The following is a 25541-nucleotide window of genomic DNA, read 5'->3' as shown; positions in this document are numbered from 1 at the left end:
TGTCAACATACGGCGGCTTCTTAATGTTCTGATGATGGCGCCGGTGGCTGGGGAGGCGGAAATAGTAGCATCGATGGATGCCGAGAAAGCTTTTGACAGGGTGGAGTGGAGTTACCTGTCGGAAGTGCTGAGGAGGTTTGGGTTTGATGAGGGATTCATCAGCTGGGTGAGGTTGCTGTATAGCTCCCTGGTGGCGAGTGTGGTGACAAACGGGAGGAGGTCGGAGGACTTCCGGCTTTCCCGGGGGACGAGGCAGGGGGTGCCCCTTGTCTCCCCTGCTCTTCGCGTTGGCGATTGAGCCCTTGGCCATGGCGCTGAGGGATTCGTAGAACTGGAGGGGGATTGTGCGGGGGGGGGGGAGAGAGAGGAGCACCGGTTGTTGCTGTATGCAGACTATTTACTGTTATACGTCGCGGATCCGGCTGGGGGGATGCCAGAGGTGTTGAAGATACTTGGGGACTTTTCGGGCTACAAGCTCAATGTGGGGAAAAGTGAGCTGTTTGTGTTGCACCTGGGGGGCCAGGAGAGGGTAATAGGGGAGCTCCAGTTGAAGACGGCGGAGAAGAGCTTTAGATACCTTGGGGTCCAGATAGCTAGGAACTGGGGAGCCCTGCACAGGCTTAACTTTTCGAGGCTGGTGGAACAGATGGAGGAAGAGTTCAGGAGGTGGGACGCGTTGCCGCTTTCGTTGGCGGGCAGGGTCCAGTCAGTTAAAATGATGGTGCTCCTGAGGTTTATGTATCTTTTCCAGTGCCTCCCCATATTGATTCCGAAGGATTTTTTCAAAAGGGTGAATAAGAGTATTCTGGGGCTCGTGTGGGCGGGGAAGGCCCCGAGAGTAAGGAGGGTATTCCTGGAGCGAAGAAGGGAGGCAGGCGGTTTAGCGCTGCCCAATCTGTGTGGGTATTACTGGGCTGAGAATGTGGCAATGATCCGCAGGTGGGTGATGGAGGGGGAGGGTGCTGCATGGAAGAGGCTGGAGGTGGCGTCCTGTGTGGGCATGAGTTTGGGGGCATTGGTGACGGCCCCGCTTCCGCTCCCCCCGGCAAGATATTCCACAACTTCGGTGGTGGTGGCGTCCCTCAAAATTTGGGGGCAGTGGAGGCGGCACAGGGGGGAAGCGAAGGCCTCAGTGTGGGCCCCGATACAGGGCAATCACCAGTTTGCACCAGGGAGAATGGATGGTGGGTTTTTGAGTTGGCATAGGGCAGGCATCAGGCAGATGGGGGACCTTTTCCTCGATGGGAAGTTTGCGACTTTAGAGGAGTTGGAGGGGAAGTGGGGCCTCCCCCCTGGGAATGCTTTCAGGTATATGCAGATTAGGCCGTTTGTTAAGCGGCAGGTGGTGGAGTTCCCGCTACAGCCGCCTAGGGGGGTGCAGGATAGGGTGCTCTCGGGGACGTGGGTCGGTGAGGGGAGGATCTCAGCGATTTATCAGATGATGCAGGAAGAGGAGGAGGCCTCGGTGGAGGAGCTGAAAGCGAAGTGGGAGGAGGAACTAGGGGAAGAGATTGACGACGGGACGTGGGCGGATGCCCTGGGGAGGGTGAACTCGTCCTCTTCTTGCGCACGGCTCAGCTTAATTCAGCTGAAGGTGCTGCATAGGGCACACATGACTGGGGCCAGGATGAGCCGGTTCTTTGGGGGGGAAGACAGGTGCGGGAGGTGTTAGGGAGGCCCGACGAACTACACCCACATGTTTTGGGCATGTACGGCGTTGGACGGGTTTTGGGAGGGGGTGGCGGGGACTTTGTCCAAGGTGGTCGGTTCCAGGGTGTAGCCGGGCTGGGGGCTCCCGATCTTTGGGGTAGCATCGGAGCCGGGTGTGCAGGAGGCGAGACAGGCCGGTACACTGGCCTTTGCATCTCTAGTAGCCCGGCGTAGGATTCTCTTACAGTGGAGGGACGCAAAGCCCCCGAGCCCGGAGGCCTGGATCAATGACATGGCCGGGTTCATGAGGCTGGAAAAGATTAAGTTTGCCCTGAGGGGGTCGGTACAAGGATTCTTCAGGCGGTGGCAGCCTTTTCTCGATTTCCTGGCAGAGAGGTGAGGGTGGTCAGTCTCAGCAGCAACTCGGGGGGGGGGGGGGGGGGGGGGGGGTTCGGGATTTGTTCAGGGGGATTGTTTTTGCGGCGGTGAGTTTGCTATTTCTTTTTCTTTCTTGCATTGTTATTAGTTATTAATTTATTACTTTGTATTGGGGGGGATTTCTGATTCTGTTTCTGTTTAGTTTTATACCTTGTTTACGTTAACTGTTGGGAGAAAATTTGTTGCTGAAAAATTTGAATAAAAATTATGAAAAAAAAAATGAAATGACATCCACATAGGACTTGCTACTGCATGTTCTTTCAGACATCGAGGATTTAAGATTCAGGGCTATTCCCAACATTTATTGGACTCCATGTACAAATTAAATTTTCTTAGCGCGAAAAGACATGAAACGATAATCACTCGACCAAGTGGGGGACAGAGAAAGGGGGCTGAGTTTACCGAGCCAGGTCTAAAGGACTCATAAGGAGGACCTGGCATATGTAAGCACTGCAGAATGCTGCCCAGGATCGACACCACCCCAGAGCAGATGGTCCAACAAGCCATGCAAGGATTGCTCAAGATTATGTCAGATACTCCAAAGAACAGACCCGTTAGGGGCAATTACATATGAATCTAGCTGCCCAGAACTACCAGATTGAAATAATTAACTGAAGCCCCTCCTAAGTTTATGCATCTCAAAACAACCTGACAATGGGCAGCACGGTAGCATGGTGGTTAGCATAAATGCTTCACAGCTCCAGGGTCCCAGGTTCGATTCCTGGCTGGGTCACTGTCTGTGTGGAGTCTGCACGTCCTCCCCGTGTGTGCATGGGTTTCCTCCGGGTGCTCCGGTTTCCTCCCACAGCCCAAAGATGTGCGGGTTAGGTGGATTGGCCATGCTAAATTGCCCGTAGTGTCCTAAAAAGGTTAAGGGGGAGGGGGGGGGGAGTTGTTGGGTTACGGGTATAGGGTGGATACGTGGGGTTGAGTGGGGTGATCATTGCTCGGCACAACATTGAGGGCCAAAGGGCCTGTTCTGTGCTGTACTGTTCTATGTTCTATCCCCTCTTGCCGAATAACCGTACTTCCTATATTTAAAGGATTGAAATAGTATATTGACCTGCCCCATTCCAATGTTGAAGGCTGTTCCTTAACAAATGGACCATCAAAGGCATTTGTGAATGTGTTCCTATGTGCTATTTTCTGCTTGCTTGCTCTTATTGATTCATTCACTTTTAACTTTTAGAAGAATCAAAGGGAGGACTGTGGGAAATATTGAAACGCAAGCTAAATATTGAAACTGTGGAAAAATATACTGTGGGAACACATCAGTTTTCCTGAATCCAAATATGACAATATAACAATCTAAGCACAGCCAGTAAGTGGGCAGTACGGTAGCACGGTGGTTAGCACTGTTGCTTCCCAGTTCCAGGGTCCCAGGTTCGATTCCCGACTAGGGTCACTGTCTGTGCGGAGCCTGCACGTTCTCCCCATGTCTGCGTGGGTTTCCTCCGGGTGCTCTGGTTTCTTCCCACAAGTCCCGAACGACGTGCTGTTAGGTAATTTGGATATTCTGAATTCTCCCCCTGTGTACCTGAACAGGCGCTGGAATGTGGCGAAAAGCGGCTTTTCACAGTAAGCACATTGCAGTGTTAATGTAAGCCTACTTGTGACACTTAATGAAGATTACTTTTTTTTTTTAAAAACAGGTGTTAATTGCAGGTATAAGATGCTGAGATGGAGTCATAATTCGGGATTGCTAAGCCAATGGGAGACAAAGGGGCGGTACCAAAACATGAATGTACAATAAAAGCTTGACCCTTTATGCGCGTGGCTCTCTCTTCTTTGTTCTCTTTCTTTTGCCCCTCTGGGCCTTTTGTTTCACTTGTTTATATTTGAAATTGTGCTAACCAAGTTTTGCAATAAATTTCAATCTCAACCTACAACTGAACCCTGACTCTTTTGAGATCCCACATGAGCTAAAGAAAGAGAAAGCACAATGGTGAAAAATTGGTAACCGAAAAAGTAACTAAAAGTAGTTTTACCTCGTAAGTACTAATAATGTTTAGTCTGTAAAAGAGTGGAATATAAATCAGGCAAGTGATTATCGATGTTAATAAAAGAGTAAAGTTGAGCAACAGTACATTCAATCCGGTGTTGTACACTTCAGCTGGATAGCCAATCACTGAAACCACAAGCAGAAATTGAAAGATTAGTCTAAATTGAAGCATCAAAAACATGGGATTTTTAAAAAACATGTCAGAATTCTTGGGTGCAATGTTTTTTAGCGCTGTACATGTGTCCCCAACTGCCCCTCGTCCCCAATGATGCAGTCCCCGCCACTCCCCCCCCCCCCCCCCCCCCCCCCCCCCCCCCCCCCGCCCCCCCATGTCCTCCTAGTGATCCTCGAACTGCTCAGCTTTCTGTGCTCTACTGCTGCGTCGAGGTGTTTCCCAGAATGCACATCAGGGGTGAAGGCAACCTGCTGCTTAGAGCATCCCTTGGGCTTCGATGTCACTGGCAGGCATCCTCTGAGGCTGGAGCACCTGGCCCACTTGCAGCCAGCACATGCCCCACCTTGCCACCATTGTCTAGGGTCTGATTTCAAGGTGCAGCGGTTGTTGGGGAGTGGGGGGGGACCTCTGAAAGTTGATGGCCACAGCCACTTCATAGGGTGGCTCCAGGAGCCCGTTGGGCCCAGGGTGTCATATCGGGACGGAGAGGAAGCTGGATTGAGCTCCGGCTGCCCCCCAATTCATCTGGCAGTGCCAGCCCTGGCAGCTCCCCAATGTGCAGCAGGGTAGCATGGTGGTTAGCATAAATGCTTCACAGCTCCAGGGTCCCAGGTTCGATTCCCGGCTGGGTCACTGTCTGTGTGGAGTCTGCACGTCCTCCCCCTGTGTGCGTGGGTTTCCTCCGGGTGCTCCGGTTTCCCCCCACAGTCCAAAGATGTGCGGGTTAGGTGGATTGGCCATGCTAAATTGCCCGTAGTGTCCTAAAAAAAAGTAAGGTTAAGGGAGGGGTTGTTGGGTTACGGGTATAGGGTGGATACGTGGGTTTGAGTAGGGTGATCATGGCTCGGCACAACATTGAGGGCCGAAGGGCCTGTTCTGTGCTGTACTGTTCTATGTTCTATGTCTGCACCATGGTCATCCTCGGCGATGCCCTTCAGTGACTGGTACATGCATGTGGAGTGTCCCACCAAGGTCAATCTGTGTCCGGGACATGCACTGGAGTGCCTTGGCAATGCTCACCTGACAGTGTTACATGCTCCGCAGCACCTCAGAAAGGTCCACCTGGAACTGGGACAAGTCCCCCAGCGAGTCGGACATGCTAACAAGGCCCTCAGCCATGGCCATCACGGACTGAGCCACATTGAACAGCAGGCTCTCCACTGCGTTGCCAGCCCAGCAGTGTTCATCTGGGTGCCACGCATTGCTGGCGCCATCTTCAGCGCCCATAGCCTCTGGGACTCCTCCAATTGGCTATGGACCTGCTGGAATGTGGCTGACATCCCCCTCTGAATATCACAACCACACCCTGTCGACTGCATAGGTTCTGGGTAAACCTGGTGCAGAGGTTCAGCATCTTACTGGAATCCAGCTGGATCCTGAGATACTGCTGACCTCCGACTGCTAATCTCCGACTGATGTACCTGCGCTGCTGGGAGAAACATCTAGTCCAATAAAGCCTTCAATTGTCATCCAATCTCGCTTCTGGAGTTATTGATCGAGCATCAATTTATTGGACTAGATTTTAAAGAATGGAGCTCCGAATCAAGCCGGAGTGTCTGCAACTCAGCCCCCACGTGCGAAACTCAGCGGCAACCTTCAAACACTGGCTGGCATGCTTCAACGGGTACCTCAGGACGGCCACTAGAGGACCAGAAGATGCAAGTTCTTCACTCGAGGATGAGCCCAGAGATCTACGCCCTCATCGAGGATGCGGATGATTTCGAGGCCGCAATGACCCTGCTGAAAGGACACTGTGTTCGGCCAGTAAACCAGTTCTACGCCCGACATCTGCTAGCGACAAGGCGACAGATCCCGGGGGAATCGCTGGAGGAATTCTACCGTGCGCTCCTGGTGTTAGGTAGGAACTGTGACTGCCCACAGGTTTCAGCCAGCGACCACACAGAACCTTTGATCCGAGACTCATTCGTTGCAGGTATGCTGTCCTCCCAAATCCGCCAGCGGCTGCAAGACAAAGAGACACTAAGCCTCAAGGAGGCACATGGCCTTGCTAGCTCCCTGGATGTGGCCTCCTGAAACGTCCGCGCGTACGTCCCCGACCACGCGGCTGCCCCTTGGGCAGCGTGGAACCCCCCCCCCCCCGCGGCCGACTCCGATGCATCGCCCATCCCCCCACAAGCCCGTGCTGCGCAACCACCGGGCAACCCTGGGGGGGCCCCGCTGCTATTTTTGCAGCCAAGCCAAGCACCCCCGACATCGCTGCCCGGCCCGCTCCTCCACCTGCAAAGGGTGCGGAGTCTCGGTCTTCCAACGGGAGATGGACCGAATGGTTGACTGGTACGGTTTGCGGGCCATGTTTCCGTACCTCGATAACGTCACCATCTGCGGCCACGACCAGCAGGACCACGACACCAACCTCCGGAAATTCCTCCATATGGCAAAAATCCTTAATCTAACCTACAACAAGGACGTGTTCAGCACTGACCGTCTAGCCATCCTCGGCTACATAGTGCATGATGGAGTTATAGGCCCAGATCCCGAAAGCATGCGCCCCCTCATGGAGTTTCCCCTCCCCCACTGCTCCAAGGCCCTGAAACGCTGCCTGGGATTTTTTTCATATTATGCCCAGTGGGTCCCCAACTATGCGGACAAGGCCCACCCATTAATTCAATCCACGGTTTTTCCCCTGTCGGCAAAGGCCCGCCAGGCCTTCAGCCGCATCAAAGCGGACATTGCAAAGGCTACGATGCACGCAATCGATGAATCCCTTCCCTTCCAAGTCGAGAGCGATGCGTCCGACGTAGCTCTGGCAGCCACCCTCAACCAAGCGGGCAGACCCGTGGCCTTCTCCATGCTTCAGAAATCCGCCATTCCTCTGTTGAAAAGGAGGCCCAGTCCATAGTAGAAGCTGTGAGGCTCTGGAGGCATTACCTGGCCGGCAGGAGATTCACGCTCCTCACTAACCAATGGTCCATTGCTTTCATGTTCAATAATGCACAGCAGGGCAAGATAAAGAACGATAAGATCTTACGGTGGAGGATCGAGCTCTCCACCTACAACTATGAGATCTTGTTTAGCCCCAGGAAGCTAAACGAGCCTCCTGATACCCTATCCCACGGCACATGTGCCAACGCACAAGTGGACCGAATCCGGGCCCTCCATGAGGACCTCTGCCACCCGGGGGTCACTCGATTCTTCAATTTCATCAAGACCCGCAACCTGCCCTACTGAAAAATGAAAAATGAAAATCGCTTATTTTCACGAGTAGGCTTCAATGAAGTTACTGTGAAAGGCCCCTAGTCGCCACATTCCGGTGCCTGTCTGGGGAGGCTGGTACGGGAATCGAACCGTGCTGCTGGCCTGCTTGGTCTGCTTTAAAAGCCAGCGATTTAGCCCAATGAGCTAAACCAGCCCCTCTCCATTGAGGTCAGGACCGCCACCAGGAACTGCCAAATCTGCGCGGAGTGCAAGCCGCACTTCTACAAGCCAGAGAAAGCGCACCTGATAAAGGCTTTTCATCCCTTTGAACGCCTCAGTATGGACTTCAAAGGGCCCCTCCCCTCCACCGACCGCAACACATACTTCCTGAGCATGATTGACGAGTACTCCCGCTTCCCATTCACCATCCCCTGCCCCGACATGACCGTAGCCATCATCATAAAAGCCGTCCACATTATCTTTACACTGTTCGGTTTCCCAGCCTACATACACAGCAATAGGGGGTCTTCCTTTATGAGCGACAAACTGCGTCAATTCCTGCTCGGCAAGGGCATTGCCTCGAGCAGGACTACCAGTTACAACCCCCGGGGAAACGGGCAGGTAGAGAGGGCGAATGGAACGGTCTGGAAGACCGCCCTACAGTCCAGGAATCTCCCAGTCTCCCGCTGGCAGGAGGTCCTTCCGGATGCTCTCCACTCCATCCGATCACTGCTGTGTACCATGACCAACCAAACACCTCACGAACGTCTCCTTGTCTTCCCTAGGAAGTCCTCCTCCGGGACCTCGCTCCCAACTTGGCTGACAGCTCCTGGACCCATCCTGCTCTGCAAACACGTGCGGGCGCACAAATCGGACCCATTGGTCGAGGGGGTCCACCTCCTTCACACTAACCCTCAATATGCCTACGTGGCATACCCCGGCGGCCGACAGGATACGGTCTCCCTATGGGACCTGGCGCCCGCTGGAACCCCGCCCACACCCCCAACCCCTCCCTCCCTCCCGCACCCCACTCTGCCCCCTTCCCAGGTGGATCGGCCCTCCCACCGGTCCCATCTAGGGGTGATGAAGCTGCCGAAGAAGCCGAAGCCAGGGATGCCCAAGCCGGCGCCTGCATCACCGCCGAAACTGCGACACTCGCAGAGGACGACCAGGTCCCCCGATCGACTAATTGCTTAGTTTTGAATGTAAATAAATACTGTAAATAGTTGCGACATGTAACGAGGCAAAACACTGTACTAATGTATACCAGGTACCACAATAACCTCAACCTCTACCATTGTATAACGTGAGACCACCACCCCCGCCGGACTCTTCTTTTTTTAAACAGGGGGTGAATGTGGTAGTCGGTATTAGGGGTGTTACGGTACCCAGGTTGATGCCGTAAGACCATTGGTGTGGGAGGTACCTGAGACAGCAATATCATTGGTGAAGCCTGCCTGCTGGTTCCGCCCAGTAAGGCGGAGTATAAGAGCCTGTGTCTCCCCTGCAGCTACATTCTGTACCTGCGTTGCTGGGGAAAAACATCTAGTCCAATAAAGCCTTCAATTGTCATCCAGTCTCGCTTCTGGAGTTATTGATCAGGCATCAGCCAGCATTTATTGCCTATCTCTAGTTGCCCTCCAGGAGGTGGTAGTAAGTTGCCTTCCTGAAGCACTGCAGTCCTTGAGGTATATGTAGGTACACCCATTGTGCTGTTAGGGAGGGAGTTCCAAGATTTGCACCCATCAATAATGAAGGAGCGGCAATATATTTCCAAGTCAGGGTGGTGAGTGACTTGGGAGGGGAACCTCCAGGTGGTGGGGTTCCCAGGTATCTGTTGCTCTTGTCCTTCTAGATGGTAGTGGATTTGAATCCTTCTAGATGGTAGTGGATTTGGAAGGAAGGAGCTGTCGAATGAGCCTTGGTGATCTGCTGCAGTGCATCTTGTAGATGGTACACACGGCTGCCACTGTTTGTCGGCGGTGGAGGGTTTGAATGTTTGTGGAACGAGGAACAATCAAGCGGGCTGCTTTGTCCTGGATGGTGTTGAGCTTCTTGAGTGTTGCTGAAGCTGCACTCATCCAGGCACGTCGATAGTATTTCATTACACTCCTGACTTGTGCCTCGTACATGTTGGACAGGGTTTGGGGGGTCAGGAGGGAAGATACTCGGCATAGGAGTCCTAGCCTTTGGCCTGCCCTGTATTAATATGGCTAGTTCAGTTTCTGATCAATGATAACCCCCAGGATATTGATTGTCGGAGATTCAGCGATGGTAATGCCATTAAACGTCATAGGGCGATGGTTAGATCCTCTCTTGGAGGAGATAGTCATTGCCTGGCACATGTGTGGCACAAATGTAACTTGCCACTTGTCAGCCCAAGCCTGGATATTGTCCAGGTCTTGCAACATGTGGACATGGACTGTTTCATTACCTGAGGAATCACAAATGGTGCTGAACATTGCAGTCATCCGCAAACATCCCCAGAGGATGGTTGGACCTCGGACACTGCCCTGAGGAACTCCTGCAGTGATGTCCTGGAGCTGAGATGATTGACTTCCAACCACCACAACCATCTTCCTTTGTGCAGGGTATGACTCCAAACAGAGGAGAGTTTCCCCCCTCATTCCCATTGACTCCAGTTTATCTCGGGCTCCTTGATGCCATCCTCAGTCAAACGCTGCCTTGATGTCAAGGGCAGTCACTCTCACCTCACCTCTTTTTAAAAAAAATTTAGATTACCCAATTATTTTTTCTATTAAGGGGCAATTTAGCGTGGCCAATCCACCTACTCTGCACATTTTTGGGTTGTGGGGGCGAAACCCACGCAAACACGGGGAGAATGTGCAAACTCCACACGGACAGTGACCCAGAGCCGGGATCGAACCTGGGACCTCAGCGCCGTTCTCTCACCTCACCTCTGGCATTCAGCTCCTTTATCCATGTTTGAACCGAGGCTGTAATGAGGTTAGGAGCTGAGTGTCCCTGGTGGAACCCAAACTGAGCGTCTGTGAGCAGGTTCTTGCTGAGTAAGTGCCGCTTGATAGCTCCTGCCATCATTTTGCTGATGATGGAGAGTAGATGGATAGAGAGGTAATTGGCTGGGTTACATTTGCCCTGTTTATTATGTACAGGACACTCCTGGGCAATTTTCCACATTGCCTGTCCTGCCTGTCCTTGGCCACCCCCACGACCTCAAGGCCCCGTTCCTTGTAGGGGGGGGATTATTCTGATATTTGGATCCCCGCCGCCTGTCTGGGCCCTCTCCTATCTACTGTGGACACAGAGGGCATTGTGAGCCACACGCATCATTGATCGTGCAGGGTGAGGATGGGGTGTCAGGCATGGGCAGCACAGCTGGACATAGGTGGGCCAGGACACAGTGTGGTGCTGGGCCGGGGCAGTGCCAGGCAGCTGGTGCCAACCCACCCATGTGGCCCGGTGGAGGTCATTGATCATCTTGCATCACTGGTCCTCCCGATGACACTCCCCGAGCTGACGGCCACTGCCACTTTTTCCCAGGCGATAATGGCTGCACTGTGGCTGACCGTCCAAGCCCATTGGGCGAACACACCATTCCGTCTGGACTCGACCCCGTCCAACAATCTGGCCAGGTCAGCATCCCTAAATTCTAGAGGTGATCTCCTCGGGGGTATGGCTGCGAGCTGTATGTTCTTTCTCTGTTGGATTGGTTTAAGGGCAGCATGGTAACAAAATGGTTAGCACTGGTGCATCACAGCCCCAGGGTCGCAGGTTCGATTCCCGGCTTGGGTGACTGTGTGGAGTCTGCCCATTCTCCCCATGTCTGTGTGGGTTTCCTCCGGGTGCTCTGGTTTCCTCCCACAGTCCAAAGACATGCAGGTTAGCTGGATTGGCCATGCTAAATTATCCTTAATGTCCAAAAAGGGTAGGTGGGGTTACTGGGATAGGGTGGAGGTGTGGACTTGACAGGCCGAATGGCCTCCTTCTGTAAGTCTATGTAAATCTATGCAAGTACTGCTCCCCCTTGTTGGGTGGGAGCTGGGGCGTGCGGTCCCAGCAAATCAGCCGGCGGGATCATCATTTGCAGAGTGAAGCCCATGGGGCTTCGTTAGCTTCTTCCCCCCCCCCCCCCCCTCTTAAACCCCTTTTTCAAAAATGTAAAAAAAATATTTTTTTTTCTTGTTAAAACAAAGGGGGAAAGAAAAAAAATTCTCTTTTTTCCTCTTTACAAGTTTCCTCTTCAAAAAAGATTTTGGGGAAGTTTTTTTCCCCTCTCACTCACCCACACGCCAGGTCAGGAGGGTCGAGAGAGAGAGACAGAGAGAGAGAGGCTTCTGGCTGAGCCAGGTGTCCCCCTTTGTTCCGCTGCCTGCCTCGTGGTCGCCGCCAGGGGCGAGATCGGTCCCCGCAGCTGGCTCGGGGGGGGGGGGGGGGGTCAATCCCTGCCGCTGGCTCGGTCCTCGCTCGGTCTCGTGTTTTTTCTCCTGCCGTGCGCGGGGGGAGGGTGGGGGGCAGTCCAGGTTTGCGCGTTTTGGTTTTTTTTCTCTCCCCCGGGAACGGGATGTGACTGTCGTAGCTCCATTGCCCGCGACCGCTCTCCTACCCCCCTTTAAGTTGACCAATTAACATTTGATACCGATGAAGGCCTCACAGGGTCGAGCATTGGGAAGCTCACGGCAGTTCCCATTCGCTACCATACTTGAAGTATCAGTTGAGTGGATCTTGTCAGAACTGCTTCAAACGCATCCTGCCTTAAATAAGGAGACCAATACACTCGTTGAAGTTGGGAACCGTTGGAAATCATGGGGGATCGGTGACCAGCATTTGGTGCAAGTCCGAGTTTTGGAGAGTGGGAGATATTAAGCTAATTGGAGAACATTGAAAAAGTTGCGTGGAAATACCAAAAACTCTGGGTGCAATTCTCTGTCCTCACGCCGGTTCAGAGAATAGCGGGCCGCGCCGATTTTCACAGCGACACCGCTCCGACGCCCACCCGCTATTCTCCGAACCCCGCACAAACTTCATGTCGGCATTCCCGACAAAGGCCTCGACAGACCCCCGACACGACCAGAAGCCCGACTTTTTGGCCTCCCGCTATTCTCCGGCCCGAGTGGGAGACTGGGGGGGGGGGGGGGGGGGGGGGAGTGTGGGAGATGGAGGGTGGGAGACGGGGGGGAGTGGGGGAGACTGAGGGGGAAGTGGGGGAGACTGAGGGGCAGCGCCGGCCCTAGGGTTGCTGGCGCCCCGGTCGGGTCGGGTCCGGTGGGGGGGGGGGGGGGGGGTCTGGTCCGGTGGGGGGGGTTGGGTCCGGTGTGGGGGGGGGGTCGGGTCCGGTGTGGGGGGGGGGGGTCGGGTCCGGTGTGGGGGGGGGGGGTCCGGTGTGGGGGGGGGGTCGGGTCCGGTGTGGGGGGGGGGTCGGGTCCGGTGTGGGGGGGGGGGGTCCGGTGGGGGGGGGGTCGGGTGGGGGGGTTCGGGTCCGGTGGGGGGTCGGGTCGGGTCCGGTGGGGGGGGGGGTCGGGTCCGGTGGGGGGGGGGGGGTCGGGTCGGGTCGGGGGGGGCAGAGTGACCTGGTATATGATCGGGACTCACCGATCGGCGGGCCGGTCTCTCTGTCGGCAGGTCTCTGACGCCGGTCACGCACTTGTTGATGGCGCCCCCTAGCACATGGCGCCCCGGGCGACTGCCCGAGTTGCCGGTACCTTGAGCCGGCCCTGCTGAGGGGGGAGTGGGGGAGACTGAGGGGGGAGTGGGGGAGACTGAGGGGGGAGTGGGGGAGACTGAGGGGGGAGTGGGGGAGACTGAGGGGGGGAGTGGGAGACTGAGGGGGGGAGTGGGAGACTGAGGGGGGAAGTGTGGGAGTCTGAGTGGGGGAATGGGAGACTGAGGGGGGAAGTGGGGGAGACTGAGGGGGGAGTGGGGGAGACTGAGGGGGGAGTGGGAGACTGAGGGGGGGAGTGGAGACTGAGGGGGGAAGTGGGGGAGACTGAGGGGGGAGTGGGAGACGGAGGGGGGAAGTGTGGGAGACTGAGTGGGGGAATGGGAGACTGAGGGGGGAGTGTGGGAGACTGAGTGGGGGAATGGGAGACTGAGGGGGGAAGTGGGGAGACTGAGGGGGGGAGTGGAGACTGAGGGGGGGAGTGGAGACTGAGGGGGGGAGTGGGAGACTGAGGGGGGAAGTGTGGGAGACTGAGTGGGGGAATGGGAGACTGAGGGGGGAAGTGGGGGAGACTGAGGGGGGAGTGGGGGAGACTGAGGGGGGGAGTGGGAGACTGAGGGGGGGAGTGGGAGACTGAGGGGGGAAGTGTGGGAGACTGAGTGGGGGAATGGGAGACTGAGGGGGGAAGTGGGGGAGACTGAGGGGGGAGTGGGGGAGACTGAGGGGGGAGTGGGGGAGACTGAGGGGGGAGTGGGAGACTGAGGGGGGAAGTGGGGGAGACTGAGGGGGGAGTGGGGGAGACTGAGGGGGGAGTGGGGGAGACTGAGGGGGGAGTGGGAGACGGAGGGGGAAGTGGGGGAGACTGAGGGGGGGAGTGGGAGACGGAGGGGGAAGTGGGGGAGACTGAGGGGGGAGTGGGAGACGGAGGGGGAAGTGTGGGAGACGGAGGGGAGAGTGTGGGAGACGGAGGGGGGGTGTGGAAGACGGAGGGGGGAGTGGGGGAGACTGAGGGGGTGTGGGAGACTGAGGGGGGAGTGGGGGAGACTGAGGGGGGAGTGGGGGAGACTGAGGGGGGAGTGGGGGAGACTGAGAGGGGAGTGGGGGAGACTGAGTGGGGGAGACTGAGGGGGGAGTGGGGGAGATTGAGGGGGGAGTGTGGGAGACGGAGGGGGGTAGTGGGAGACTGAGGGGGGAGTGGGGGAGACTGAGGGGGGAGTGTGGGAGACTGAGGGGGGAGTGGGGGAGACTGAGGGGGGAGTGGGGGAGACAGAGGGGGGAGTGTGGGAGACGGAGTGGGGGAGACTGAGGGGGGAGTGGGGGAGACTGAGGGGGGAGTGGGGGAGATGGGGGGGAGTGGGGGAGACAGAGGGGGGAGTGTGGGAGACGGAGTGGGGGAGACTGAGGGGGGAGTGGGGGAGACTGAGGGGGGAGACTGAGGGGGGAGTGGAGGAGACTGAGGGGGGGAGTGGGGGAGACTGAGGGGGGAGTGTGGGAGACTGAGGGGGGAGTGGGAGACTGAGGGGGGGAGTGGGGGTGGGGGGGTAGGGAGAGAGTGAGTGAATGACTCGTCCAACCCCGGTTACAAAATGTCTGCCACCATGCCATGGCGTGCCGCCGGTCACAAGGACACGGCCGCTGGTTGGCCTGTGGCTTACGGCCACAGGCCACTGACGCACCGGTGAGGAGGACATAGTTAACTGCCCGTGGCCGGCGGCTGCCGAGGTGTCGACTAACCTCCGTCTAACATGTCCCGTTTCTCTGCCCCCCTCCACCCTTCTGTAGGTTAGCACAATGTCTGTGAACAGAACGGCTATGTTCTGCGCAGTGGTTGGGGCCGCTGTACTGCATTTGGAGATGCAGCAGCGTCCACACCCACAACCCGCAGTGGATGCAGGGCCAGCTGCAGCAGCAGAGGGAAGGTCCGAGGAGTTGCCAGTCATCGAGCAGCATGGGGGGGGGGGGGGGGGGGGGAGGAGGAGGAGGGGGAGGAGGAAGAGGAAGAGGAGAGAGTGAGGGTGCAGCCACGGCACCAGAGGCGACGACCAAGGCTGAGGGTGTACCGTGTCCGGATCTCTTTCCTAACAATGACGGACATCACCTGCAAGAGGACACTCCGGCTGAGTAGGGGGATGGTGACACATATCTGTCACCTCGTGGCGCACCTCGCCCCACGTGGAACGGGGGGAGGACACGCGATCCCGGTTGCCGTCAGGGTGACGGTCACTCTTAACTTCTATGCGACCTGCTCCTTCCAGTCTACGAGCGGGGACCTCTCCGGGATCTCCCAGTCATCGGTGCACAGGTGCATCCGTGATGTGACTGACGCCCTCTATACCATCGCAGATCGCTACGTCACCTTTCCCGAGGACCGAGCAAGTAAAGATTCACGAGCTCGTGGATTTGCCAGCGTGGCCGGGATACTGATGGTGCAGGGTGCAATCGATTGTGTTCACTGATGTACCATCAATTGAACGCGAGTTGCTGGACAAAAGTATGGCTGTAATCAGCTAGATGTTTGCCCTGCGGTCGATTACAGTATAAGGAGGACCGCCGGACGTGCTGGGTATTTATACCTCACTCTGGAGGCGGGGTTAACTCAGCCTCTCGACCAATCGGGGAGCCATCACATGACTGGTCTCAACCAACCGGTCGAGACGCACATGACCGACCAGGGCCAATGGTAAGCCGGTGTTCTGCACCAATGGCAGGCAGCTATGCTAATCATACCACCACATTCACCCCTTGCAGAGAAAGAAGCCGGTGGGGGGGGGGGGGGGGTGTCAACGAGAGCTGGGGGGGGGGGAGATCTGGTGGTATGCAGAGTAAGCAGAGAAGGAGAAAAAAAAATATCCTTGGCTTCCCACTGGCCCAGACATTTAACAACAGTACATAGTGTCCATACAAGGCCCATGGTGGTGTTGAAAGTTAAATGGACTCGATCAGCCTTTTCGTTGCCCGTGACGTCCTGGCAGACCGCCGCAGTGGAGTTGGTGACGTTGGTTCAGCCGATGGTGGTGGTTCAGCTGATGTCCTGGAGTCCGGGAGCGATGGTCCTTGAACTGTCTCCGTAACCCGGGCTGGTGGTGGAGACTCCATGGATAGGGGAGGGGTGGTCTGGGTGGTGCGCTGGGGGAAAAAGAACGGGGGGGGTCTGTGGTGAAGGGGGGGAAGGCCGCACGCCGGCGGGTGCCAGGTCCCGGAGGGAGACCGTGTCCTGCCGACCGTCGGGGTAACTGGACTTGTTCCATCAACGGGTCGGGCTTGTGCACCCGCATATGCTTCTGGAGCAAGATGGGTCCGGGGGCGGCCAGCCACGTCCGGAGAGGGCATCCGGAGGACGACTTCCTGGGGAAAACAAGAAGACGTTCATGAGGTGTCTGATTTGTTGTGGTACAGAGGAGGGAACGGATAGAATGTAGGGCATCGGGGATAACCTCTTGCCATCGGGAAATAGGGAGATCTCTGGACCGGAGGGCCAGTAGTATGGTCTTCCAGATGGTACCATTCTCCCGCTCGACCTGTCCGTTACCCCGAGGGTTATAGCTGGTCGTCCTGCTAGAGGCAATACCCTGCTGAGCAGGAATTGACGCAGCTCGTCGCTCATAAAGGAAGACCCCCGATCGCTATGTATGTACGCGGGGTAGCCGAACAGGGAGAAGATGGAGAGGAGGGCCTTAATGACGGTCGATGTGGTCATGTCGGGGCAGGGAATGGCGAAGGGGAAGCGGGAGTATTCATCGTTCACCGTCAGGAAATAAATGTTGCGGTTGCTAGAGGGAAGGGGCCCCTTGAAGTCAATGCTGAGACGTTCGAAGGGGCGGGATGCTTTGATCAGATGCACGCGCTCGGGGCGGTAGAAGTGCGGTTTGCACTCTGCGCAGATGTGGCAGTCACGGGTTACTGTCCTGACTTCCTCGATGGAGTAGGGCAGGTTGTGGGTCTTTATGAAATGATAGAAACGGGTCACCCCTGGATGGCAGAGGTCCGCGTGGAGGGAGCAGAGGCGGTCTATCTGCGCGCTGGCGCAGGTACCGCGGGACAGGGCATCAGGAGGCTCATTGAGCTTCCCAGGACGATACAAGATATCGTAGTTGTACGTGGACAACTCGATCCGCCACCGCAAGATCTTGTCGTTCTTAATCTTGCCCCTCTGTGCATTATCGAACATGAAGGCCACTGACCGTTGGTCTGTGAGGAGGGTAAACTTCCTGCCGGCCAAATAGTGCCTCCAATGTCGCACAGCTTCGACTATGGCCTGGGCTTCCTTTTCCACTGAGGCGTGGCGGAGTTCGGAAGCCTGGAGGGTTCTGGAGAAGAAGGCCACGGGTCTGCCAGCTTGGTTCAGAGTGGCCGCCAGAGCTACTTCTGATGCGTCGCTCTCGACCTGGAAGAGGAGGGACTCGTCGATGGCGCGCATCGTGGCCTTTGCGATGTCCTCTTTGATGTGGCTAAAGGCCTGGCAGGCCTCTGACGACGGCGGGAAGGTCGTGGACTGAATGAGGGGACGGGCCTTGTCGGCGTAATTGGGAACCCATTGGGCGTAGTAAGCGAAGAAACCCAGGCAGCGTTTAAGGGATTTGAGGGTATTGGGGAGAGGGAGTTCCATCAGGGGGCGCATGCGTTCGGGGTCGGGGCCTATCACTCCTTTACGCACTACGTAGCCGAGGATGGCTGGACGGTCGGTGCTAAACACGCACTTATCCTTATTGTAAGTTAGGTTAAGGAGTTTTGCGGTTTGGAGGAATTTTCGGAGGTTGATGTCATGGTCCTGCTGGTCGTGGCCGCAGATGGTGACATTATCGAGGTACGGGAAGGTAGCCCGTAATCCGTACTTGTCGACCATTTGGTCCATCTCCCGTTGGAAGACCGAGACCCCATTTGTGACACCGAGTGGAACCCTGAGGAAGTGGTAGAGGCGCCCATCAGCCTCGAACGCGGTGTAGTTGCGGTCACTCGCGCGGAGAGGGAGCTGGTGATAAGCGGACTTGAGGTCCACAGTGGAGAAGACTTTGTATTTCGCAATCTCGTTTACCATGGTGGAAATACGGGGGAGAGGATACGCGTCATGTTGCGTAAACCGGTTGATGGTCTGGCTGTAGTCGATGACCATCCGGTTTTTCTCCCCAGTCCGGACCACCAGCACTTGGGCTCGCCAGGGACTGTTGCTGGCCTCGATGACCCCTTCCTTCAGCAACCTCTGGACCTCGGACCAGCTGGGCGCTGTACCATCTGCTCCGGGTCACGACGGGTTTGCAATCGGGGGTGAGATTAGCAAACAAGGAGGGGGGGTCCACTTTGAGGGACGCGAGGCTGCAGACAATGAGGGGGGGTATAGGGCCGCCGAATTGGAAGGTCAAGCTCTGCAGGTTGCACTGGAAGTCCAGTCCTAGGAGTGCCAGTGCGCAAAGGTCAGGGAGGATAAGGAGTTTATAATTTTTAAAGACCTTCCCTTGGACCGTGAGGTCCGCGATGCAGCACCCGGTGATGCGGACGGAGTGCGAACCTGAGGCTAACTCTATTTTGTATTTTACAGGGTGGACAGGGAGCGCGCAGCGTCTTACCGTGTCAGGGTGTACGAAGCTTTCCGTGCTCCCAGAGTCCAGCAGGCAGCCCATCTCATGCCCGTTGAGGTGGATTAACGTCGTCGTCTTGGCAAGCGTGCGTGGCCGTGACTGGTCGAGCTGAATGGCCGCGAGCCGTGGAGAAGATCCATCATCGTAGTCGTCGCCGGCCGAGTGGGTGCTGGCAGGACCTTGTGTGCCAGTCCAGGATGGCGGCGCCCAGGATCCCGCACGTGGAGTCGGGGCCCCAAGATGGCGGCGCCCAGGACCCTCGTGGTTGCTGGGGGCGGGGTTAGCGGTGCCGGTGGGCTGATCGGAGCGGCTGAGAGCGGGGGCAGAGAGGCGCGCAGGCCGGGCGCAGGGGCCCGGGGGCGGGGGGAGAGATTGGCGCGGTGCGCTGGAATGGCCCAGAAGGGCCCGGAGAAGGAGATCCCCGGTCGCTGCGCGGCACAGCAGCGACCGATTTGGCCTGGCAGACTGACGAAAAATGGCCCTTCTCCCCGCAGCTCTTACAAAGGGCGGAGCGGGCCGGGCAGCGCGGGCGAGGGTGTTTGGCGAACCCACAGAAATAGCAGCGGGGCCCCGCGGACTTGTCTGGGCGTCCCGCGGCGCAGGCCTGAGGGGGGTCGGGAGCGGCGGATGGCGGTGGGGAAGCATGCCAGGAGGCCCAGGGCGCTGCAGCGCGGCTGGGGACATAGGCGCGAGCGTTTAAGTCGGCGACCTCCAGGGAGTCCGTGCCTCAGTTAGGCTGCGGTCGTCTTTTTCCAGCATCCGCTGGTGGATAGCGGCGGACTGCATCCCAGCCACGAAAGCATCTCTGATCAAAAGTTCCATGTGCTCAGTGGCTGAAACTTGGAGGCAGGCGCAATTCCTCCCCAGGACAGCGAGGGCCCGGTAAAAATCGTCTAAGGACTCACCGGGGAACTGTTGTCTGGTAGCCAGCAGATGTCGGGCGAACACTAGGTTTACCAGCTTAAGAAACTGTCCTTTCAGCTTATCCATGGCCGCGTCGTACTCTTTTTCTTCCCCTATCATCGCGTAGGCCGCCATGCCCACGCTGGAATGGAGAATATGAAGCTTCTGTGCCATGGTGGGGGGGCTGCTTGCGGTCGCCAGGTAGCCATCGAACACGCCAGCTAATGCTTGAAGATTTCCGATGCGTTTGGAGTTTGCGGGCTGATGCGGAGGCATTCGGGCTTGATCCGGAGCTCCATCTTCAAATTTCTAGCTGATTAAATCGATGTACCATCCATTGAACGCGAGACGAGTTGCTGGACAAAAGTATGGCTTTAATCAGCTAGATGTTAGCCCTGCGGTCGATTACAGTAAATGGACGACCGCCGGGAGTACTGGGTATTTATACCCCACCCTGGAGGTGGGGTTGTTAACTCAGCCTCTCGACCAATCGGGGAGCCGTCTTATGACTGGTCTCAACCAACCGGTCGAGAGGCACATGATAGACCAGGGCCAATGGTAAGCCGGTGTTCTGCACCAATGGCAGGCAGCTATGCTAATCATACCACCACATTCACGTCCCCATGCGCCCGCCTGCAGGGGACAGGCAGATCTTCACAAACAGGACGGGGTCATGCTCCATGAATATCCAGGTGGTATGCGACCCCCACATGAGGTTCATGAACGTCTGTGCAAGGTTCCCAGGGAGTGTGCATGACTCCTGCACACTGGCGCAGTCGTACATCCCTGCGATGTTTGAGGGACGTCTCCCCCGGCTGAGGGGCTGGTTGCTGGACGACAGAGGTTATCCGCTGAGGTCTTGGCTGATGACGCCTATACGGAGGCCTCAGACCAATGTGGAAACCCGATACAACGAGGCCCATGCAGCAACCAGGGGTGTGGTGGAGCGCTGCCTTGGCCTCCTGAAGATAAGATTCAGGTGCCTGGACCGCTCCGGAGGGGCCCTGCAGTACCAGCCCGACAAGGTCGCTCGCATTGTTGTGGTCTGCTGTGCGCTGCACAACATCGCGATGCAGAGGGGAGGTGCCCTGCTGCAGGAGGCAGAGGGAGAAGCCAGTGGTAGTGGTGCCAGCACAGAGGAGGAGGAGGAGGGGGAGGAGGAGGAGGCTGGCGGAGTGGCGGGCGCAGCACGCAGATACGAACCAGGTGCTGGTGATGCCCAGGAGGCGGCACGACGGACCCGGCGAGGACGGCGGGCATGTGACGCCTTGGTGGCAGCACGGTTCACGCGTCGCATGCGACGTCCCCGCTGAACACCAAACCATCACCTGCATCGCCAGTCGCGCAGAGGGTCAACACACAACCACCTCCACCCCCCCCCCTCCCCCCACACACCCTCTCTCTGCGTACAGTGCTCCACTTCGACATCACCCATACCGCTGCGGCACAACGGTATGGCACAACATTGATGGCTGTGTCAGCGGGTGTGATCAGTGCCATGTGGAATGATGACAGCCCGCTCTGCGATGAGCTGTGAGCTCAGAATCGTTAGAGCGAGTCTGACCCATGGCAATAGCTGAACCATCCACCTTGGTGGCCGCTGAGTTCGTCACGGACACTCCATCACGTGCCCGCGTGGGCTAGCTGTGGGAGGGGGTGGGGGGAGGGGCAGGGACTGCACACCCGGTACCGAGGTTTCACCGCTCGTCAACCCCAGCGACACTCGGTCACCATCACGATCCCTGTGGCTGTGGAACAATCACACGGTATTACAAGTAAGGTGGAACAGTGCGTTTAATGTTAACAATTTACAGGTGCCCTAGCCCCTACAACTAAACTGTGCCCTTCACCCGTGCCAACTTACTCAGTGTCTATCTTAGTTGCCTTACGGGCCCTACCACTACGTCTCAGTGATTCCCCACATGATACAGCAGGAGTGGAGGAGGACTGCGGAGAATCGCCCCCTTCGACTTGTTTCTCCTTCGGCAAGCGTTTCCTGGGGCGACCCGGCCTTGATGGGCCAGGCTGCTTTGCGGGCATCTCGGGTGACGTTGTGCCACCCTGCTCTGCCCGCTGCCCACCCGATGCACCAGGGATGGGACAGGGGGAGGCCGAGCATTCCGGGACGTCCCGTGATGGAGTTAATGGGACGGGCCCTGAAACCTCCTCCTCCCTCGGGGAGCCCGGTGGCCCCCGGGCCTCACTGTGGGACAGAGGTGCGAGCGGGGAGGTGCCCCGTCGCACCACCGACACCTGGCGCTGCCAGTCCTGGAGGCCTGCAACGGTCTCCACCAGGATCCGAAGGTTTGCAGAGACGGAGTCCAGGGAGTTAGACATTCCTGCCAGGGACTGTGCGATCTCAACCCGTGAGTGCACGACGCCATCCAGCACGTGTGTCAGGCGGTTGATGCTTTCCACGACTGTGACTGTGCCATCGACTGCTGTGACTGTGCCATGGCGTGCTGCGACTGGGCCATGACTTGCTGAGACTCGGCCAAGGCCCACTGCGCGCCGGCAATGTCGTGTTGGCTCTGGCGCATTGCTGCCTGTGAGAGGACAACCCTGTCCAGGGCCGAGGATGATGCGTGCACATTAAGCCCAACGCCTTGCATAACCTGACCCATTGCCTCCATCGCGGATGCCACCCGTGCGGTGTCGGCCTGGGTTGCTGCTATGAGCGGCACCACTCCCTGCTCGTGGACGCGGTTCGACTCCTCTAACAGCGTCTGCAGATGCTGGAAGACAGCCCTCATCCCGTCATTGTGTCCCTGGGTTTCTTGATACATCGGCTGTGCGGGTGGGTTGAGAAACTCCAGGAACTTGGAAAACGTTTGGGAGCCAGCTGGATGCTGGGCCTGGCCTGCCCTCCGCCAGTCCGGGCCCTCGGTTGCTCCGACCTCCACCTGCTGTACCTGCTCAGCTGTGATGTGCGACCCAGACTGTGACCCAGGAGCCTCATCACTAAATAGCCCAACCGGGGTGAGTGTCTCTGGATTGGTGGATGGTGTGGGAGATAGCTGTGCCGTAAGCTCGAGGTCGTCTTGGGTGCACGCCTCCTCTATTTCATCGGCCCACTGAGAGGCCACAGGGCATTCACGGGCCATTTCTCTCTCTCCCTCTATCGCCGCCCTCTGGGCGTCCTGCTCCACAGATTCGGTGGGGGAGGATGGGATTCCCCGCTGATCGGGCACCCTCTGTCGTGCGGCCCTCGGTGCGGTGGGGGCAGATGTCTGTCTCCGACTGGAGGCAGACGGCACTGGTCGTACGGCATAACGTCCTAGGGAAGAGAATGAAACAGGTTATTTAGAGACGCTCGGCCGGGTGCTGGACGGTCCCAGTGGGCAAAGTGTAAACGGACAGAGGATGGGGGAGGTGTCCCAGTGGGAAGGGTGTGAATTGACAGAGGATGGGGGAGGTGTCCCAGTGGGCAGGGTGTGAAGGGACAGAGGATGGGGGAGGTGTCCCAGTGGGCAGAGTGTGAAGGGACAGAGGATGGGGGAGGGGGGGGGGGGGTGTTTGTCATGCAGGGTTGTCTCACTTGGTGCAGTTCCGCCAACCTCGCATTTCGCGATCTCCCGGGTGGCAGATCCCCCAACAAGGTCCAGTGCCCTCTGCTCGAACGTGGTGAGGGGGTGTAGAATGGGCAAACCCCCTCCAGAGTTGTTCCACTCACGGTTGTTGTGAGCGGTCTTGTCCTGTTGGGGGAGGGGGCATAGGTAGATCATTACAATACGGCAGGTATCAGCAGGCCGTTCAGATACTGGCACAGGTTGGGGGTCAAGTTGTAACAAGACCATTACATCCCTCCAGGGGGGCCAGAGCGCTGGGTCTGTGACTATTTAGTGAACCACCCTCCACTCACTCTGCCCCAATCCCCCTCCACCCGCCTTGCCAGGGTGGGAGTTGGGTGATTAAGTAAAGGGGGGGGGGAGGGATGGTTGTGACCCAGGGGCACCCTCTTGGCACTTACCCTGGCAGCCTTGGTGAGGTTGTGCAGCTTTTTGCGGCACTGCTCCCCAGAGTGAGGGGTCTGCCCCACAGCACTCACGGCAGCAGCCACCTCTCGCCAGGCCTGGCGCACCACACTTGCAGGGTGGCGATGCCCTCTTCTCGGGCGGATGATGCCCCTCCTCTGCTCAACTTCATCGAGCAGCGTCTCGACGTCAGCCTCTGTGAACCTCGGGGCTGCCCTCAGTGGCTCCGACATCTCTGGCCTCCCGTTGCTGTGCTCGCCCGCGCCTTTTTACGACGTCGGGCGGCATCACGTGGGCGTGTTCGTGGCGTCGCCGCGTTCCGACGTCATCTGGAACGTAATTGCCGCGGCCCCATTCCTAGCCCATTTCCTGGGCATGAATACCTCGGGAACGGGGCCGTGTCGGGCCGTCGGCAAAGTCGGCCGTTTTCACGGGACTTCGCGATTTTCCGCGGGTGCGGAGAATCGCGCCCAAAGACTAGAACAATCATATTACTGTTAATATTAGAAAGAGGGACAAGTACTCTATGACATGAAGACGCAAAAAATAACTGAAAACAAAGGAGGCAATCGGGGCGGCATCTTCCCAGAATTTGGCTCAGTTTCATTTTTAATGGGAAAACCAGAGCGACTCCCGCCAGCCCCTTTGGTGCGATCTAGACCAGAATGGATGGGGAAAAGTGCCACCATAGGTCTGAGTCTCCCGCACCGGGGTCATCTCAGCGGTTCAAACAAGTGGGTGCTGCGTTTAAATGGTTCCACAGCACTACTCACAGTCAAGCCAAGAGGATGTCAGCTAAAAAGCCAGCTCCATGGTTCACAGAGCGGGCTCTGACACAAAGGTTGGATGCCGTGGAGGAGCAATGGTCGACCGTCTATCTGCAAGCGGGCAGAAGACCTTCTGGTAAGGTCACCAACTCCGCATGGGTGACTGTGGCCGTGCTGTTGAGTGCCACCACACTTCGCAAGAGAATGGGGTGAAGTGTCAAAAGAAAATGAATGATCTCCTCGGCACTGCCAGGGTGAATGCTTCTGGTCTACTCTCACCACTCTCCCTTTCAGACACCCCTCACCATGCCACATGAATGTCACTTGCTGCCACCTCACTGGGCCCAACCACCCAACCTCCCACATGCTTCATCATTCATCCCTGCTGACACTCATATGCCAGGCAGGCATCATTTCTCTCTGACCCTGCACACGGCCTGTTTACAATTGTCATGCGAGGGTACCTTTAAGGAATAGGTGTTTATAAATGGGTGTGTATATAAATATCTGTAGTGAGTGTACCTTTAAGAAATGGGTGTTTATTACTGCAGTGATGCCAGAGAGTGGGTATAGCTGGGTTGTCTGTCAGATTTAACTTTCGTTTTAGGCTGTTTGCTGCAGGGTGTGTTTTAGTTTCGTTTTCAGAGTTGGATAGCTGCAGTCATATCCAGAAGGTGTATTAATCTCTCTGTAATCTAAAGACTGTAAATCCTTTGGTGATTTAAAACTAATAACTGCTCTCAATAGTGAATTTAAACCTGATCTTTGTGTTTTAAAGTTTTTTTAAAGTCTTATGGATGTTAAAAGGACAGCTTAAGGATTACTTAGTGTTGTATTCTTTGGGGGTTGTATTTGAATTAATGGTTGCTAAGATGTTCACTGTATGTTTCAAAAAGGTTAACTTGAGTTCATAGAACAAACATCGTTTTGCTTTAAAAAATACTTTTCCATTTCTGCTGTACCACACCTGTTGAGTGGGCCGTGTGCTCCCCATACCACAATCTATTAAAAGTTGTGGGTCAGGTGAACTCCATAACACAATCTTCCCATCTGTCTCCCTGCAGGAAAGCTGGTTCACAACCGCTGCAAAAGAGCAAAGACGGGTGGTGGGATGGTGGAAATCTGGATCCTCACACTTGTTCGAGGAGAGAGAGCACTGAAGTTCGCAGGGGATGAATAGAGCGGGCCTGAATGGATAGCGAGGAGGGCAAAAGAGAAAAGTGGGGAACCTCTGCACTTTCATCCATCTACATAAACTCACATGA

At 56.7% G+C, this 25541-nt stretch overlaps 1 protein-coding gene across 1 annotated transcript in view; it reads right to left on the bottom strand.

The window, feature by feature from the left end:
* LOC119953565 (sodium-coupled monocarboxylate transporter 1-like) overlaps nucleotides 1-25541 on the bottom strand; it is a 221685-nt gene that overhangs the window by 174295 nt on the left and 21849 nt on the right. The window contains exon 4 of the mRNA XM_038777958.1: nucleotides 4077-4216. Within this exon, the coding sequence (XP_038633886.1) occupies nucleotides 4077-4216 (140 nt within the window). The remainder of the gene's footprint in view (nucleotides 1-4076; nucleotides 4217-25541) is intronic.

Source organism: Scyliorhinus canicula, chromosome 18 (genome assembly GCF_902713615.1).
Source record: "Scyliorhinus canicula chromosome 18, sScyCan1.1, whole genome shotgun sequence".
Taxonomy (NCBI): domain Eukaryota; kingdom Metazoa; phylum Chordata; class Chondrichthyes; order Carcharhiniformes; family Scyliorhinidae; genus Scyliorhinus; species Scyliorhinus canicula.
Note: the sequence above shows the minus strand (reverse complement) of the source record. Positions and strands in the feature narration are given on the sequence as shown.